General features: G+C 36.7%; 1 protein-coding gene across 5 annotated transcripts in view; it reads right to left on the minus strand.

Moving 5' to 3' along the window:
* The window catches only part of PRMT3 (protein arginine methyltransferase 3), a 51,023-nt gene that overhangs the window by 13,854 nt on the left and 18,753 nt on the right, over positions 1-18,416 (minus strand). For all 5 annotated transcript variants that reach the window (XR_013922223.1, XM_080345993.1, XM_080345992.1 and 2 more), the window contains 3 exons: positions 11,189-11,267; positions 6,643-6,830; positions 4,678-4,764 (listed from right to left, as the gene is read on the minus strand). Coding sequence is in view for 4 of the 5 variants with exons in the window: in XM_080345993.1 (XP_080202119.1) it covers positions 4,678-4,764; positions 6,643-6,830; positions 11,189-11,267 (354 nt within the window). In the remaining variant the exon portion in view is untranslated. The remainder of the gene's footprint in view (positions 1-4,677; positions 4,765-6,642; positions 6,831-11,188; positions 11,268-18,416) is intronic.

Here is an 18,416-nt window from a genome sequence, read left to right on the forward strand (position 1 = left end):
CCCTTTTCAAAATGATTTTCTCTAGTCAACTCAACTTCTTTTTTCCTTCCTAAACATTTTAATATATCAGTCACGTCCTCTGGTTCATTATCTTCCTTTCACCCCCTTCCTCCCCCCCACTTTTTATACACATCCCCTGCTCTGTGACAAGATCTCCTGGGAGCAATGAAGAGCTACTGCCATTTTCCTCCCAGGGGATATTGTTATTCAGCGAGGAAAGATCAACCTTGATGGACTCACAGGGGAAACGCTGGCAAACAAAAGAGAAAGTTTGTCAATTGATTTCTACACCGAGGGTAATCACCATTATATTTGATGTCAAAAGCTCACACAGTGATCAACTCAGAATACAATTAATAGAATATTTTCTTAGCAGCGTTTACTAACTGATATTAGCCAGAAGTCTCATTAAAATCAACAGTGACAAACCCTAGCTCTTTACCAGGGAAACGCACTTTCACAAGCTAATTACATTTATTTTTGGCCATTATCGTCGTAAGAATGAAATCAAGTCAACTTGCACCGCAAGTGCTTTGAAACAATTTCATATAATGATCCCACGCAACCATTTCGTGCTTTGAAAATCTTCAACCCTTGAAAGCTAAAATAATGATAAACAAGCATAATCCTAAAAGATACTAATTGGTGGCAAACCACAGGAGGGAAAAATCAGCAGAAAGAACATGTGGTCTGAGAAAAACCTTGTCTTCCCCGCATCTCCAAAAAACTTCTGCAAAACTAAGCAGCACATTTAATGTATTTATTTTTGCTCAATCTTTCTGTATTTCTCAGCTTTATTACGATTTCTTTTTCTTGAAGACTTTTCTAATTACTTGAACACCTAGAAGAGAAACCTATTTAGAGCATTAAGTGTTTATCTTAAGGATATGCTGTATATATAATGCATATAAAATGTATTACACGATCATCTGCAATAAACTTAAGATGCACTTACAGAGAGGCATCGGGTTGATCTGTTATGAGCATGACTTAATACTCTGCTAGGCTAGGGTTTTTTGTCACACCTGGGGGGTTCAGCCTGGAGAACAGGAGCTGAGGGGAGATCTTATCGCTGTCTACAACTGCCTGAAAGGAGGTTGGAACATGGAGGGGGTTGGTCTCTTCTCCCAAGTAACAAGTGATAGGACAAGAGAAAATGGCCCCAGGTTGCACCAGTGAAGGTTCAGATTGGATATTAGGGAAAACTTCTTCACTGGAAGGGTTGTGATGCACTGGAACAGGCTGCCCAGGGCAGTGGTGGAGTCACCATCCCTGGAGGGGTTTAGAAAGACCCATAGATGAGGTTCTTAGGGACATGGTTTAGTGGTGAACTTGGCAGTGTTAGGTTAACGGTTGGACTCCCTGATCTTAAAGATCTTTTCCAAATGATTCTATGATGTCCACCACGTAATCCCCTCCACCCATGCAGTGCCTTGGAAAGAAGCAGCATGGAAACCCCACTCCCCACCATCCAATGACACGGTGTAAACTAGGAGTTGATCTGCAACAGGAACCACAAAACAACTAACATCTCACCATGCACCCAAGCTTTCCGCTTGTTTGGTTGTTGAGGACAGACCACTTAATAGAAGGAGTCAAAGTTCTGATGGCAACACTACTCTGAAGTTGCTTTGCTGTTGATGGCAATGTTAGGAGTAAGACAACCAGATCTGTTTTCACACTCTTATGTCACAAAAAGGACTGAGAAAAAGCTGCTCAGGTTATGAGCTAAAAACCCCTGACACATATAAGCAGATAGGAATGGATTTCCAGATTGCTATTACTGTGAAATATGTTTTTTTGTAAATAAAGTAAATTTAAAAAAAAAGTTCATATTTTAAAAACGCAAAACTCAGAAGAGCCATGCACAAAAAGACAGGATTTTGGGACATGTAAGCAGATTTCTCTTATTGTGCAAAAAAAAAACCCCAAAACCAGTAAAACAACAAAACACAGATGCAAACAAGAAAACCATCAAATATTATTTTCAAAGGACAAATTGCAATCTTAAAGCATCTCCTCAAAAATTCCCAATATAAATAATGGACTTTTATTGTTCATTTACTGCAAGGTTAGGCAGCCTGATATGATGGATGAACTGTCAACCCCCAACTAAACTTGTACAATCCATCATAGAAAGAGTAGAAATTTCACTCAAAGTGTCAATAAACCTAAATGATGAAGTGCAAAATACTTCACAGTGTCCTGATCATTTTTTAGAACCTGCATTCACTGCAAAATTTCAGAAACACTGCTCTTCTCCCAGCTCCTTCCCCTTCTCCCAGGATATCATAAAATGCAGGTGTACATCTTGATTTATAAGTCAATGATACCATAGAATCATAGAACACAAATGAAGTTATCATGAAGGTTCAGCGCTAGGGAAAACAGTATTTACAAAATAAGCTACTTTGCTCTACCCAAACATCAAAAAGATTGCCAAAATTTTGTAAAGATTTCTGTTTAACTAATCAGTTATTCCAAAGTGGCCAGATTAAGAAAATTAATGCAGGGCTGCACTGGAACTTGGTCTGAAATCAAAGCTGACCCGGCCCTGAGGCAACTAGAATTATTATATGATTCCATGACAACTAAAGGCAGGAGATTTTTTTATGACTGCACAATAAAAATTAAAGATTTCCATTTAATAAAAACCAAGAGGTTACTGTGGCTTAATTTGGTGATCACCGACAAATAATTATGAAGTATTTGTATACAGCTACTAACACTAATAACAATTCTTGAAGTTACACACAGGTGAAAACTTCAGTTTATAACACGAACAGATCCTTATGCATCCTGTTATAGCGCAGAAGTGGTGGCAAATGCAGCAGCATGAACTAACAGGTAGACCCATCCAAAAATGAAGTATTATGTTGTTTTGTGTAGGTATCCAAGATTTTTACATTATATAGTAACATATTTTTTGTATCAGAGGAAGCCTGCATCTCTTCTTCATATACACACACAAAAGCCAAATAAACCAGCTGCAGTAGACTTAACACAATATATTAAAAATTAGTTACAATTACCCCTGTGGACTTGATTCTGTATATGCTGTGACTTACATAAAGCTAAGCATGGAACTCCCAGGTGAAGTATCACAACACACCAGACTACAAACATTTCATATTTTACTACAGATTTCAGAGCCTACTACAAACTTCTGTCAAATTTGAGGAGGATACTTCAACAAATTGGTAAAAAGCATTTATAATGGATGTTGAATGTAGAAGCGTATTATGGCAATTATAAAATCTGTAAAAATTCGGTCATCCTGTCTCTGCTTATTATTAGTGTTTAAAAATATAATCCATTACTTTAACCTGAATCACCACCAGACTTTATCATCTGTACTTAAGCTTTATCTCAACTGCCCTATCTAATGATAATGCTACAAAAGTCCTTCTATTTGATTCCAACAAAGAAAGTAAGCTGCGCATCATCACAGCAAAAAGTTATCCTCACATAGGTACCAGTCTAAACATTTCTAAATATTCATGGTGGAATATCTAATTTGCTTTAGCTTTAAATACACTCATAGCATCTTTATTTCAGAAATCACACTCTTACATGAATTATGTTAAACACAAATATTTAGCTATCTTCCTTGACGTATGCTTCAGAAATGGAACACAAAACACACAACATAAATTGCATGAGCACTTGCAGAAAAAAATAGGGGGCGTTTTTCATTAATCCAAACCTCAGTGTTTTCCTCTTTTCTCATAGCTAGCAGATACTGAATGAGCAAGAAGAAAAGCAGCAAAATAAATGAGTATTTATGTGAATTCATATTGAGCAATGTAGGCACAAATTCAAATAAGTGTTTGAAAGATGCCCCAGTACTGAGTTTTCATTTAATTCTAAAGCTCGGACTTTTCTTTCCTTTCTTTCTATATTGACTAGTGTTTTACAGCTGAATAATACTTGAGTGAGATGACATTCGCTGGAGATTCTTCACTCAATGCAGTATAATCTGTAAGATGAATATGCTTGTGTTTGCTGTAATTACAACTCCTCTTCAATCAAATTCCACAGTCTTTCTAGAATTGGTGTTGTTTTGAATATAAGTCATATTAACTTACATAAAGTAAAAGTACCAACTTCCATCCAGTAAATAAAACACATGTAGTAAACGCCCTGGTTATCAACCAGGGATTTAATAGATGCAGATTTTAATTATCTATTTGTTCCCCCTCAGTTTTCACATGTAAAATTAATTAACTTCCCTGTCTGAGAAACAGTTTGCCATACGACCTGCTATATGTTTGTTACATGAGCTATTGTCCACCTTTCCAATACCTATTTCGTTTTCCACTCTTTTTACTAAACTCGGAAAAGCTTTTCTGTGAATAGCAAATGCATCATTCTTGAGCACAATGGCAACATGTCTGAACAGAAAACTCTTCTTTCAGAATATGGGCTAGAGAACAGAACAGAACAACCTCAGTGCTAAGGCTTCTTATCTATTACTTTCCTCATCACCTGTATGATACCGTAACACTATTACTGGAGTTTTACATCCATCTCTCTGCAAAAAGGGCTCATTTTACACCTCTGTCCTGCAGAAATGAATGTTTCAAGGCAAGAATCGATGATAAATGAAGCTTCAATTAATGCATTATTAGTCCAAGGCAATACTGACCACAGATGAAGAAACTAAAATTGTCTTACCGTACACTTTGTGCTCCTTGTAATGGTCAGAGTGAAATCTGAAGAGAATTCTAAGTCTGGAGTGGATGCAGTATTACAGTCAATATGCTGTCAAAAGGAATAATACCATTTAAATTCAGCAGTTACCGATAGAATTAAGATCTTTCTTTGGATGAAGGGAGTTCAGTGGCTCCCATAAAAAGACAGTTCTCCTAAGGCAATACTAATTCAGCTCTCCAAAAACGGGCAAAGACGTAAAAAACACCTAACCCTCTGTGCTCACTGATAAAATACCTACAACTCCTCTTCCCCAAATGTCACAGTAAGCAGACATTTTGACTAGTAGTAGTTTGGAACTAGAAATAGTAGCTCACTACGTTCAAGAAAGTTCTTCTTGAGTAACTTCCTTGACGACAGCTGCCCACTGCTGAGATTAAGTAGCTTCCCCAGGCATCCAAACCGATATCCTCAGCAGCAATTCATTTATAAGGCCACAATTTCTCCAGTCTCTTCAGCTACATGAATAAACTCAGAGTTTTTAAAGAGCAACAAGCTTTGGTTTTCAGTTGTTCACAAAAATTTCAGCACATTTTTTCACTGTATGAAGTTTAGTTGACATACTCAGCTAAAATGCATTATCCAAGATAATCATATACTGCAGAAATTAAGTGTCATGTAGATTATTAATCAGTATTTGTTATGTTGCCTCATCTTTCTTTATGGAATGGTTTCTTCCTGAAAAGTTACATTATAAACTATTCAAAACAAGCAGCAGCTAATCTGAGAAAACACACTGAAGTATCTTCTGCAATAATCATATGATAAATTGCAACATTTTTAGACTTTCCCTCAAAAATACAATCCATTTGTTCTGTGGAAAGGCTATTGATTAAAACAATTTACCTATAATGCCACTGTTGCTCAACTCATTATTTTTACTACTTTGTACTGTTAACTCCAGCAAATGAGCTCATGCATTGACTTGAGGTTATATTAAAAATCATGATTGTTACTGAGAACAAATGAGTATAAAACCATTAAGCACAACAGTGAAATGCTGCATGATGACAAACTCCGCTAAGCACACACACCTGAGTCGGACAGCGACTGCTCATGATGGCATAACATCAGAAAAGGACATGTGCTATTACCAGTAAAGCGTTTTCCTTCTAAAATGACAGCAGTTTGTGGACTACATCAAGCAAATTTAACCATAGTTATTGTTATCAACACTTTCCAGATGTTGTTTTAATTTATTTGTTTGCCTAATGAACTGATAGAGCTCAACTTACACATGCAGCTGTTAATTTGAGCATGTTACATGTTTGTTTTCTGTATACCAAATGCAACCTATTTGCAAAAAATATTCAACTACACTTCCACTTGAATCAGAACAGGCAAAATTACATTAAAAAAGAGCAGGTGAGAAAAGTGCTTGTCTCACTCTTTGCACAGTCTGACCTCTCAGATGCCCAACAATTATGGCCTCAGAATTTTAATCTCGGCACCTGTCTTGTGCATCTTCAATCACTAAAAGTAGAATTTATCTTCCCTATAATCACATATTTCAACAACTGAATTACACTCAAAGAAAACAGACACTTGTAAGCCTCAAAGTCACTCAATTTATTATAGGTGTCCTTAGGAATTTTATTTCACTAACTCTGGAGGGAGTCTAGTCAACGAGCTCAGAAGAAAACATAAGACATATCTATAATGACTTAATCATCTATGAATAAAGAATCCTGAATAAAAAATAAAATAAAAAAGGATAGAAGGGTAAAAAAAGATGTACATGAACAGAACAATCTATTAATACAATTAATACAAGTTTTACAGTCTTATAAGCAGGAACTTCATTGTATCTGTACAATTTTGAAGGTGCTAAAGTTTGTGTGCGGGTATTTCCTCACCAACCCTCCATAAATAAAAAAGGGAAATTTCTAATCTGACTACTAAAAATTGGAGAAGGGTCTCGTATGGTACCTTGATGACACTGGCTGTAGATATCAGTGTGTTTGGATGCAGCACCTCCACAACAGCTTCTGGAATCACAGCCTTCTTCATGCAAGACATGTCAAAGCCATACACATCTTCCCAGAACAGTAGCTTGTCCGCATGCTTATTCAAATCCTCCACAGCTACTAGACTAATGGTGCAGATGTCAGGATAAACTGTAACAACAAACAGATCAGTGACATCTTCTTCCAGACACACAGAAAGAAGACTTCTCTTCCAGTGATTAACATCGTAAAAGAACAAACAACTTTTTTCAGCTCAGGGACAATTAACTTTTTCTGCTACATCATTTTCTGGAGTCCCATTGGTCCACAGAGGAGACTGGACATTAGAACTTTATTTTCCAACACCATTCTATTAATAGTATTTCCTGTTCCTGAAAAAAATCTCTGTAGCTGAATCCCACTGCGAGGAAATGACTAGAAACTTGATGTCTGAAGAAAATAATCTGGAACATCCTATTCTGGCTTCTATAGAGACTGACCTAAAATGTATTTAATAACTGTAGACAGACACCCAAAGGAAAAGTCAAGTAAGGCCTTTGCAATAACAAGAAACCTCTGTGAAAAGACCTTATTTTCAGAAAAAAAGCAAATATTCTTACTCCAGAGTTCTATTGCTGTTTCTTACCAGCTCTGGTTGGTACTTGCCTTAAAACCTAAACAATTATTTCTGGGTACTGGAAAATACTCACTGTGTCTGCATCTGAAGAGTATATAGAATGACGCAACAGAAGAGAACCTCCTCATAGATTCCCTGCCCAGTTTTAGGGTGACAGCTAATATTTAAGAATATCTTTGGATCACACACCTATTTAGAGCTTTTCCAAATAGTAATGGAAGACTAACGTTCACCTTTTTAACAGCTGCCGACAGCAAAGCCAATCAAGCTATTGGAAATCTCTATCTGATTGGAAAGACACAAGGAACAGCTGTTATGAACACAGCTGTTTACAGCACTATTAAATAGTAAGAGAAGCTCCAATTATATTTAGCTAGGTGTCTTTCCGCAAAGAAATTGCTATGTTTTGTTTTTAGAGTTTTAAAGCATTTAAAGCCACATATTCTTGATGTGGCTTCAGAGAAAAGTGCATACTAATAAACACCTTATTGTATTTTTTATTGATACATGAATGTGGCAGTGTTAATAAAACTGAAGCTGAGTTTCTCTTTTCCTCCCCAAAATCTGTTGAACTGTAAAATTAATTTTGTCTTCAGCTCTGCTTGAGACTGTAGCTTATCAAACTGAGTATGGAGAAATCATTCATATAACACTGTAAAATACTGAAGACCAAAACACCAAGTTGAAATTAAACCTTTCATACAGCGAGAGTAGATATAGCCTAAAGGAAATAATCTTATAAATATTAATGATAAAGAAGTCTTCTCTAAAGAAGTTTTTTTTTACATATAAAGACATTTGGAATGACTAGTTTATGCAAAATATGAGCACACCTCCTGTTTCTTGCTTTCTGACTGTTTAAAACAGAATAAATAAATAAATATCAGCAAGCTTAAATTGGAATCACACTGGTAAACTATCATCATCCGTACTTCGCAGATGAGGAACTCAAAGCAGAAGGTTTCTCCAGGAACAGCCTACAATTAACTCAGCAGTTAAAAGGCAGTTTGACGAGAATTCAGAACAGGAAAGTGTTCAAACTGTCTTGACTGAAACAAATCATTTGGTTCCTGCACACCTGACAGCTGTCACATGCACAAACATGAACATCTGGTGGTAGGAGGACTTGTAAGTAGTTTCTGGAGTCATCAATAAGGGATTTCCATTTCTCAAAGCTTTCATATTGCTGTTTACTACTGTGACAACTGCATTATGTTCAGCTTTACCTCCCAGTGTTTCAGACCTTCAAGAGACACCACTGATGCTCCAAAAAATAAAAGACAGTGTGAAGCAGACAACAAGAGCATCTGCATTTTCAGTTTAGCCCATCAATAGCAACAAAACAGTAGACAATGGCTGTTCAGACTTCACAAAAAAAATCCGTGTTCCAGCAAGATGGCCCAGGCAAATGACTAGTGATACATTGATGTCCAGATTCACAAACCCACTTACGTCCAGAAAGCTCTGCTGCATGGAAGTTTGCCTGGAAATGTAAGCATTTTATCTAAATATCAGTCTAAATAATCTGAACGCTCAAGAGTTTTGTAAATGTCTAAAAGCATCTGCTTAAAATGTCATTTGCCATTTCACCCGTTATCCTCAATCCCCCTGAAAATCCTCTGCTCTTTCTGCAACCCTGTAACACTTCCCTGTGCAATCCTGACAGACTTGTCATTTTTTTTCTGATTAAGCCTAGAATTTAATGATTATTCCTTCTCACAGGTGAAATGAACAAAATGCTGATTGGACAAAAGCACATATTCCTCAATGCTCTCTCAGATTCATCGTTTTGACCATCTGTGTCCTTCTCGACTCAGTGCCCACAAGTCATCTGTCACTAGTAACAGCTCACGTGGTGAACAGAATACGATGGGAAATCCTTCAGCCCTTAGCAATGCCTCACAAAACTCCAGGACGCTGAAGGGTAAAGGCAGCAATCCTCCAGATATGCAGGAATAATTCCAAGTGAATACCATCACCATTCTGACGTGAGCAAGCAAATAGTATTACATTTTGAATGATGTCTTCCTTATCACACCTCACCAATGTGCACTGCACTCAAGTGTATGCAAATATCAACACTCAGCCAAGCAACAGCACTAAACAAACAGATGGGTCCTGGACAGTCAGAATTTTATGTTCCTAAATAAAGCTATTATATACTGTACACATTACCCTAGATAGTTTGGCATAATCCACTTCAACATGCCAATAGGCTAAATTGAAGTAATGATGATCTGACTGACTGAACACAAATCCAGACATTTGGATTCAGTTCTCAGCTCAATCCCTAAAAGATCTGGCTAAATCGCAGCTGCTTCTATTGCTTTCCTCAGCTTTCAAATGGTCCCTGTAATAATGATCTTGGGCTCAATAGTAAAAAGTGTCATGAGACGAAATTAAGTTTTATGGCAGATTCAGGAGCTTCTCCACTAGGACTTCACCTCTGAACGAGCTCTTAATTTTGGCTCCCGTGAATTTGGACGTGCCCACAGTTCTGCTGCTATTCATCTACCCCGCAGAATGTCCATCTTGCTAAGCTGCCCCCGAGTAACTTCCTCAGGAATCTCAGGCACAGCCATTTACCTGCTACACAAGCTGGTGGAAAAGCAGTTATTATAAGCATCTCAAGGAAACAGCGTTCCATTTTAAAATACTCAATTTCTGGTCCTTCTCAGAAGGCTTTGGTAGCAGCTAAACATAAAAGGATACCTTAACAATTTTAGGGGATGTCCCCAAAACTAATTATACAGCAATGTAAAATTATCGGCATATACCTATACAGAGTACACCATGACGGTGTTCAAGATCTGGCTGGACTATGCTGTGTTACTGAAAATAAAAAGCCTATTCTGTCATACTGTTCAAGTGGCTTCTACATATTTTAAGACATAAACAGTAATTTCTTGCTCATATATTCAACTTTGTGACTGAATGTTGAACAACTGCATAAACGCCTCTTTTTCTGCTGCACTCGGTAGCATACAAAGGCTCACTGCAATCAAAGGGAAGCGCTGCAGCGAGCACTGTTACATAGTCATTAATCCAATCATTAAGTCACTGTAGTGAAACTAACTGTGTGCATGGTTAGCACAAAAGGGAAAAAAAAAAACCCAGACTGATGACTACGATTGAAAAGGTCAATATGAAATACGATACTGACAAAGGGATTAAGCACAAGGAATAAAGCATATGCAGAACTCGTGCAGAAAACTGCACCACATGAGGAATAAATGTTTACAGGCGTTCAGACACTGTATGATGATGCTACCTAAGCTACTTAAAAGGATAAAAGAACTCTACTTCAAAATAAAACCTTTTTGTTCTGTCACTTATCTACCCTCCAACCACAAAGAAAAAGGACATAGTCCTACCAGGACAGGATAAATACGCTGAACAAAATGTGATTCCATTAGTTATTTCATGTGGCTTCTTGGGTTTGAAACTACGTCCTCCCCAATGCAACCTCCCTCATCCAGAAAGACATCCTATGTATTTTTCCCCTAATTCATAGTACCTTACTCAGTGCTGTATCTTACAGAATAGAACTTATCGTCCTCTGTTCACAGTTATGCAGAAACTGGCATCTGAGAAGGGAAAACAAATGCCAACATGTGTGGGAAGAAGTAGGGAGGAAAAATTTAGACTGTACTTAAGAATAAATAACCCCCTCTATTCTTAAAAATACTATTAACTTGAGACCTTGATACCATAGCCAATGTTCTTCTATTACCCATACAGTAAATTAATGCCTTGAAGCTCATGCTAATGGAAACATTTTTCATTTAGACTGGCAACTTTCTCACCCATGCATAGCTTATTCCAAGTCTCCGAGTTCATTTAGTTTCCCCCCAGAGCTAAATTTATTAAAAGAATTATTATGTGCACCAACCTGAGCCTCCCTCTGCCAGGTACTTGTCCTTTGCATAGATGACAGAATCCAGCATTGACTCAAAGAGAAGGAAATAACCCTGTTTATAGAAAAGGGAAAGAACTTAGAAATCATCAAGCTTCTTACGTAGCCTATTTAATCAATATACAGATTGACTTTAGCAACACAATTTAAAAGACTTTATATGCCCATACACCTCAATAAGAACCAGCAGCCAGTGAATTTCTCAACAATAGCATTGTCACCTCAAACCTTTAGTTTCATAAAGTACAATCTTTAATTTCCTAAACTGCAATTATGTAGCACCTGCTAAATTAATAAACTATAGGCAATAAGTACTCATCTATAATGATGATGACCGCATAAGAGTCCTACAACATCAAAAGAAACAAAATTCATGTCAAGCCAATGAAAAGCTGTACATATTGATTTTTTAGTAATAACTCTGAGGCTCTATACAAAAACCAAAACAAAACAAACCACCAAGAAAATCCCTTCCCATTTAGAACTGCAAGTAATATTGAAACTATTGTCAGAGAAAAAGCAAGTAGACTGCATCTTTTCTTCACATTTGCCCTGCACCAGCTTGAGCAATGCTCACAAAGACAGATGGATATAAATCATACACCAAAGACACAAGTTCTCTGGATGTTCTACGTGATTTAGCAGCACCTGAACTTAAAACATCCTCAGGATAAAAATGGTTAGAACTAGATTTGCATAGTTTTTTTTGGTGTTGGGCTCAATATTATAGTAAGTTAATCATACTGCTTCAGTTGCTTAGAATAGCTTACTGTAAACTCAATCAAGTCAGACACGTTTCAAAACAGAAAGAAATATTAAACATTTCTGAGATAAAAAACCATATAGCAGTATTACATAAAATTAGTATTTTATATCAAACATCTGGTTTCTCAACTACTTTTAAGTAAACTGAAAATTTCTAGGAGATACATAGCCCTTTGTTTTCCTATTGATTTACTGATTTTCACACCCTTCCTATCATCCATGTTCAAGTGTGAACCTTATTCTCGCTGAATATTATAACATTTCATCCACATACACGTTTATGACATCAAACCAATGAAGACAAATCATACAGGCATACATTTTGGATTTCCACTTAGCATCCTAATTCTCATTTTGCTTAAACCAGAGCTTAGTCATATGGCTTGATTTATACACTGATTGCTAGTAGGAAAGAACAAAGAAAGACAACGGGAAGGCCAGACTTTGGACCTGCAGTCCTACAAGCCCAGTCGGCAGTAACCAAACAAAGCAAAGTAGAATTTTCCTTCATCTTTCCAACACTTCCATATATAAGGATTGGTGTTTTATTTATTTTTTTGGTTTTTAAGTCATCACGCCACACTGCTGAAGACAGACAGCATTGCATGGGAACTGCACTGCTGAGATACTACGTTTACTTCATGTTTATGCCATCTTGGATGTTTATTTTGCATCAGGCTCTTACAACAAAAAATACTGCAGGTTAGAATTGCTTATAAATGTCATCACGCACCCCGCGGCCTTCAGAACTCAAAACAAAGCTAGAAAACCAGGAACTCGAAGCATGATGTATGCAACAAAAGCACAGTCTGAAAATAATGGAAATGCCCTTTTCTTCTGGTAACAGGACAGCGCCCTAATGGGCTCCTTTCTTCCAAATATTGCCTGTTCTTCCACTTTACTTGTATGAAGTCCGTAGAGTAATTTGCAGAATAAAGACTACTGCTTTGACTTTTAGTAAGCTTTGCAAAATAGTTGAAAAAGACCAAGAGCTCCCATTGCATCAGGCAGAGATGATTTTTTTTGCCTACAGCAAGCCAAAAGCACAGAATGGAACCACAGTGTTTGTTCCTTAATTATTCTTATTCTTGCAGTTTTAAAAATAGAATATGTTTGGTTCGTGAAAATTCTTTTCAGATGCTTCTGACTGAAAATGAGTTGTTTTCACAGTATTTTAAATGTGACCTCTAGGACATATCTTGAGACCAGTTATCAGTAAGTTACAAAATGACATTTTTATGGGTCAGCTTTTCACTTATTGCTTCCTGCCTGAAATGCCCATCAACTACCACATCTGCCAATCAAGTGTCAGAAATACAGCTGGAAGACACACCTTCCCATGAGAAATACAGTGTGAATCTAACAGTCCTTTCCCTGACCTTTCCACTCTGGTGTTGTTGGTTCTCAACCCCCCTGCCAGTTCTATCTTCCCCCCCATTCATTACACCATTCCTTTAAGTTACATAAACCGTCAATGGGACTGAATCAAGTCATTTATTACTTATACGAAAGTGTTTTGCTCAGTGTGCTGTGCTCATCTGTAGTGTAATTTAGAATGTAATTTCACAGGCGGGTGCCTCACCTGTAGGGGTGCTATCTGGAAAGAGAATTATATACCCAACATCTTTTCCCTGTGATGGTGTGGGGCACTCTTGCTTCCACCCCAATAATGTTCGGGGCTTTGTTTTTTCTTAAGCCTGCATTAGCATCCTCAAAATTAATTACTGTAAAGGGATCTCCGGGATACAAATCTGTGAGCTGAATATTAATAATTCAATCTTGCTAGTGGCGAAACTAAGACACATAAAAGGTGATGGGTTCTCACAGCACATCTTGAACATTATGCTGTCATACATTTTCTACTAAAAAGCTTGCCATTTCTTTCTCAAAATGAACATGAAGTTCCTTATATTTATTTTTTCCAAAATTTAAATTATGTTCTCCAGCTAACAAGAAACACCCCCACACACATCGAAACAGATTTGGATAGGAACAGAAATACACAGCACTATCAAGTTACATCCAAGCACATGTCTGTTCTATGTCATGTCCATCCAAGAAGTCACCTATTAAAGTGCATGAATCTACTGACAAATTAGAATCCAATGGAATCATCACATCACATTTTACATCACATCACATTCCTTACGTCCATATTTTGCATTCGTAATAGAATTACAAAAGGTTCACAAAACTTTAATGGCTTAATATCCTGCATTATTAAATTTTTCTGTTACTCAAATATGCTACAGCACTTGAAAAATTATTTTCATTTTAATTCAAAACTACATTAAAACAGTTTACCAGTAGATGAAAATGTAAGTAAGTATAGGAAGTTCTTTTAACATTAGCACTTCAGTATTTATCATGGTATTTTTCATGAAGTGAAAGAGATTAAGCTCTTTAAAAGCTTCAAGACACAAGAACAACATTGAATTTCAAAATACACCTGATTGTATGGAAAGCATTAAAGAAACACACTTTGCTCGAAACACAAATGCCTTCAGATTAAAAATGCCTCTTCATGTACATTTCTCTTACCCATTCCTATAAAATATCTTAGTGGAACTTGGTTTTGCCTTCACTTATTTTCTATTTACTAGTGAAAGCCACATATATATTAAGAACCCTTTTCAAAAGGTGGTATCAGCATGTTCACAACAGCAAGAATCAGCAGAATTTTTAGTACAGTGGAAAAAACATATAAGGATAGCATTGAGAAGAAATATTTAACTACTGGAATAAGGGTTGTGTCTCCCTCCCACCTTCTATCAAAGACCCATTTCTTCATTTTCTGTAAAGTAACGGAACCCAGTCTTGTACTCCAGATTCAGTAAGGCCCAACGGTGAATATTTAATAAAATGAAAGGCAGCTTTCAAACCACTGGCCCAAAAAGTGAACCTTTTTTTTCTCTCTAAAACCCTATCAGTATAAAAAAAATGCATTATTTTCTTAACCTTAAGTTTCTAACTACAAGGTTTCCATTGGACATTACAGTGAACCAGACTGGAGAATGGATTCTGATTTCTAACTTAAAATGTAATCCTGCATTAACAGATGCACAAAACTGATGCGGCCCACTCAATTTTGTGAAAAATTACTTTTTATTTGACAATATTCCATCAAAACCTGGGGTGCATCTAAATGAGAAGCAGTAGCTATACGTAAACTCTTCCCCATGCTCTGCTGCAGCACCATTTCCCCCATGCTAAGTCAGCCGTCATGCTGGTCTTCCATGTAGGATTTAATTAAAATAAATAAATAAATAAATAAATAATTCATTACTGACAGCGCAAGCCCACACATTACAAACCCACAGCTTGACTTTGTTATTATGCATACCCCGTTGTGTCCTTAAACACATGTAAGATGTGTGAGAACACCAAAGGGACAATCTGATGAGCAGAACAGTGATATCCATTATTAGTGTTGGCAAAAAAGGAAAATGTTTTCATGCAAGGAAATATAATTCCTTTATTAAAAACTGTTTTGCTGTAAAGATATTAGAGCATTCAGGTACTTAGTATGCTCTTTTCTCAGCATTATTAGTAAACATAAAAAAGAAAAACTCAATTCTTACGTAAAATTATAAATTATTACTGTGTTATAGAAGCAGAACAGCTGCATTAATGCATCTCCAAGTACTAACAGAAATAACAGAGAATATGAACACCATATATAGGCCAGTAAGTGTTTAATAAGTACCATCACTGTATGTTTCCATCACAGAAATGGGGGAAAGGAAAAAGGAAAGAAGAGATTGTTTCCAGTGTTTCAGCCATGCTCACTTCCTAATCCTTTTCCTTGGATCTTGAATACTTCCCATTCACAGCCCATCCCAATATCACTTCAAAATTATCTAACACACACACAAAAAAGGAAGAAAATGGTCATTAGCTACCTGAGCAATGATAAAATTAAGAAGCAAGAGCACTGGATTCTATCCTTGGTTTGTTTTAATTTGAGACTCCATCTCTCTCCCAGTTTTTCCTTGTGTAAAACTCTATTTCATATTCAGTATTGTAAAGCACGGCATAAAAATGCAATTTATGACAAAGCATTATACTCTTAACACTATATTTGAAACAACCATCTTAGACAATTGTTTCTCACCATAAAACCCCTTTACAAACAAGAAACGTAGATATTTCTCAAGTTAATAAAACTCTCAACTTCTAGCTTTATATTCTTAGCTAGAGAAAGGAAGTAAAAGCACATTGAGAGAAAAAAATCTGCACACAGATGCAGCTGGGTAAGAACAGCCCAGAAAAACATTATATTTGTTTCTTTCTGCACCCATCCTTTCAATAAGCAGCCTATTAAGTTTACAGTTACACTACCAAAATCCACATGGGCAATAACACAGCCACCTTTGGATGTTGGCAGCAAATATTTTCCTGTCAAGCATCCGATTTAACAAAAAATGAGCTCCAGCACTTTGCGGAGCATCTCTCCTTTCAAACTTACATGCTGCATGTAAAATTACTCTAATTTCAGTAAACATAATCGTTTTAAAATTCAGTATCTATGGGGAGAACGCATAAATGTGATCCTGGCTGAGAGCAAGTCTATGGTGTATAGAACTTGTAAGTACTTTGCCGCCACCTGTACAAACAGCAGCGTCTTCGAAACAAAATTCTAAATTTCTTAAGAAACTTGAGTATTTGAAAAGCATTTTGGGGTCTAGTCACTAATTGACAGGGTTTTTCATTCATTACACCAAGCTGCTAACAAGTCACTGATGTGGGTTCAAAAAGGCATCTGCATCAGATTGCCACTAGGCAGTGTATACAAATACCCAGTTATTTGTACCTTTTCTTAGAAACTGAATTCATGGAAGTCTACAGTTTGAATAAGAAGATAAGAGCTTCGCTTTGTAGGTGTCCTATCACACAAGCAGACAAGTAAAAAATGTTAGAGGCTGTCACTTGTAATGTAAACACTAACAATAACTTATTATTTCACAAATTAAGGTATCAAAAGTTTCTCAAATCAGAGCTCCAAGCAAGGATTGTGCATCAGACGCTTACAGCCCTGCTGCTGAGTATTAATCAGTCCTCAACTGGGAAATCTCTATAAAAACAAGGTCACCAGTGACACCTCTATAAAATTAACCCATTCTTACATTCAAATAACCCTTCTCCATGAACCAGAAGACCTTCTCCTTACAGAATCAGTTTTGTTGGCAGAATAGGCTATTACTTGGCCATCCTTGTGTTCTTTCTTAAGGCAATGTGGTTTATTGGATGAAGTGGCTCCTCACTCCACCTGCTTGTCCTTGTGCTCCTGGGTCCCAGCAGACAAGAAGTCCTCGTGTGACTCAGGCTGCACGCTTCACATGTGTTTTTTTAAGAGGAATCCAGAGCTGTCCTCAGAGTGAAAAGGTCTAAATTGATGGCTTTTTCAGGGTATTCAGTAGTCCAACAGGTCTTCAATCTTCAGCTATCTGCCTTTTAGACACCAACAGAGCAGCTCGCAGCTCATCACACCTTCTTCCACTATCTTTCTCAGCAGTTTACCTACTGGTTTGCATCAAACGCAGTCATACAAGCGCACTGCTCGTGGTGTGATTTTATCAATGTCAAATGCACCAACTTCAGATGTCACAAATAACACATTTAGTCTTTACATTAAAAGCAAGATCATTTCATTTATGGGCTTAAATAAAGCCACTGAAGAGACAGTTGCTCATCATTTGGCCTCTAAACCTGCAATGTGACAAAACCATATCCAGATGAATTTAAAAATGAAAAAATTATTATTTTGGAATATGGCAAATATAGATTTGAAACATAATTTAGCTATATATATATTTATATATTTTTAATAGAAATATAAATATATTTATATATTTTTATATATATATACACACACACACAGTGTAACATTTAAGATGTTCCTCCCATTTTTTGTGTATTTTTAAGGGAACAAATTTAAATACAAAAGAGAAGTAGAAGCAGCAAGCAGTTTGCAGAAGCCATAGGTCACACAATTAATGATCAACGGAAGCCCTTACATTGGAGATGCTCATAATGCACCCATTGTAGCTTTTACAACTGTTCTATGTGCCATATTTCTCAAAAATCCTGTTCTAGAAACATTCCTGGGGGATGCGGCATTTTTCCTCTTTCCAGCCTCCATTCTTTTGCTTCACACCTGGTTTTAATCTTCTGATATTCCACACATAGTTCTAAAAAAGCTGAGAGTCTTCAGCACTGTTCTGTACCAAGCAAAACAAAGCTACAGCTCCACAAAATGATTTGATGTTTATTAGTCTAAAAGCAGTTTGTTTGCTAAACAGAATAGCAACTTTTCCTGGTTTTGTTACAAAGAAGAAACATTGTTGCCATTAGAACATTCCTGCTAGTTCATCCATATTCTCTAAATAAAGAGCTGAAAACTGACACACATAGAATTCCTTTTTGGTCTCACACCTGG

The sequence above is a fragment of the Nesoenas mayeri genome (assembly GCF_963082525.1).
Source record: "Nesoenas mayeri genome assembly, chromosome: 5".
In the NCBI taxonomy this organism is placed as follows: domain Eukaryota; kingdom Metazoa; phylum Chordata; class Aves; order Columbiformes; family Columbidae; genus Nesoenas; species Nesoenas mayeri.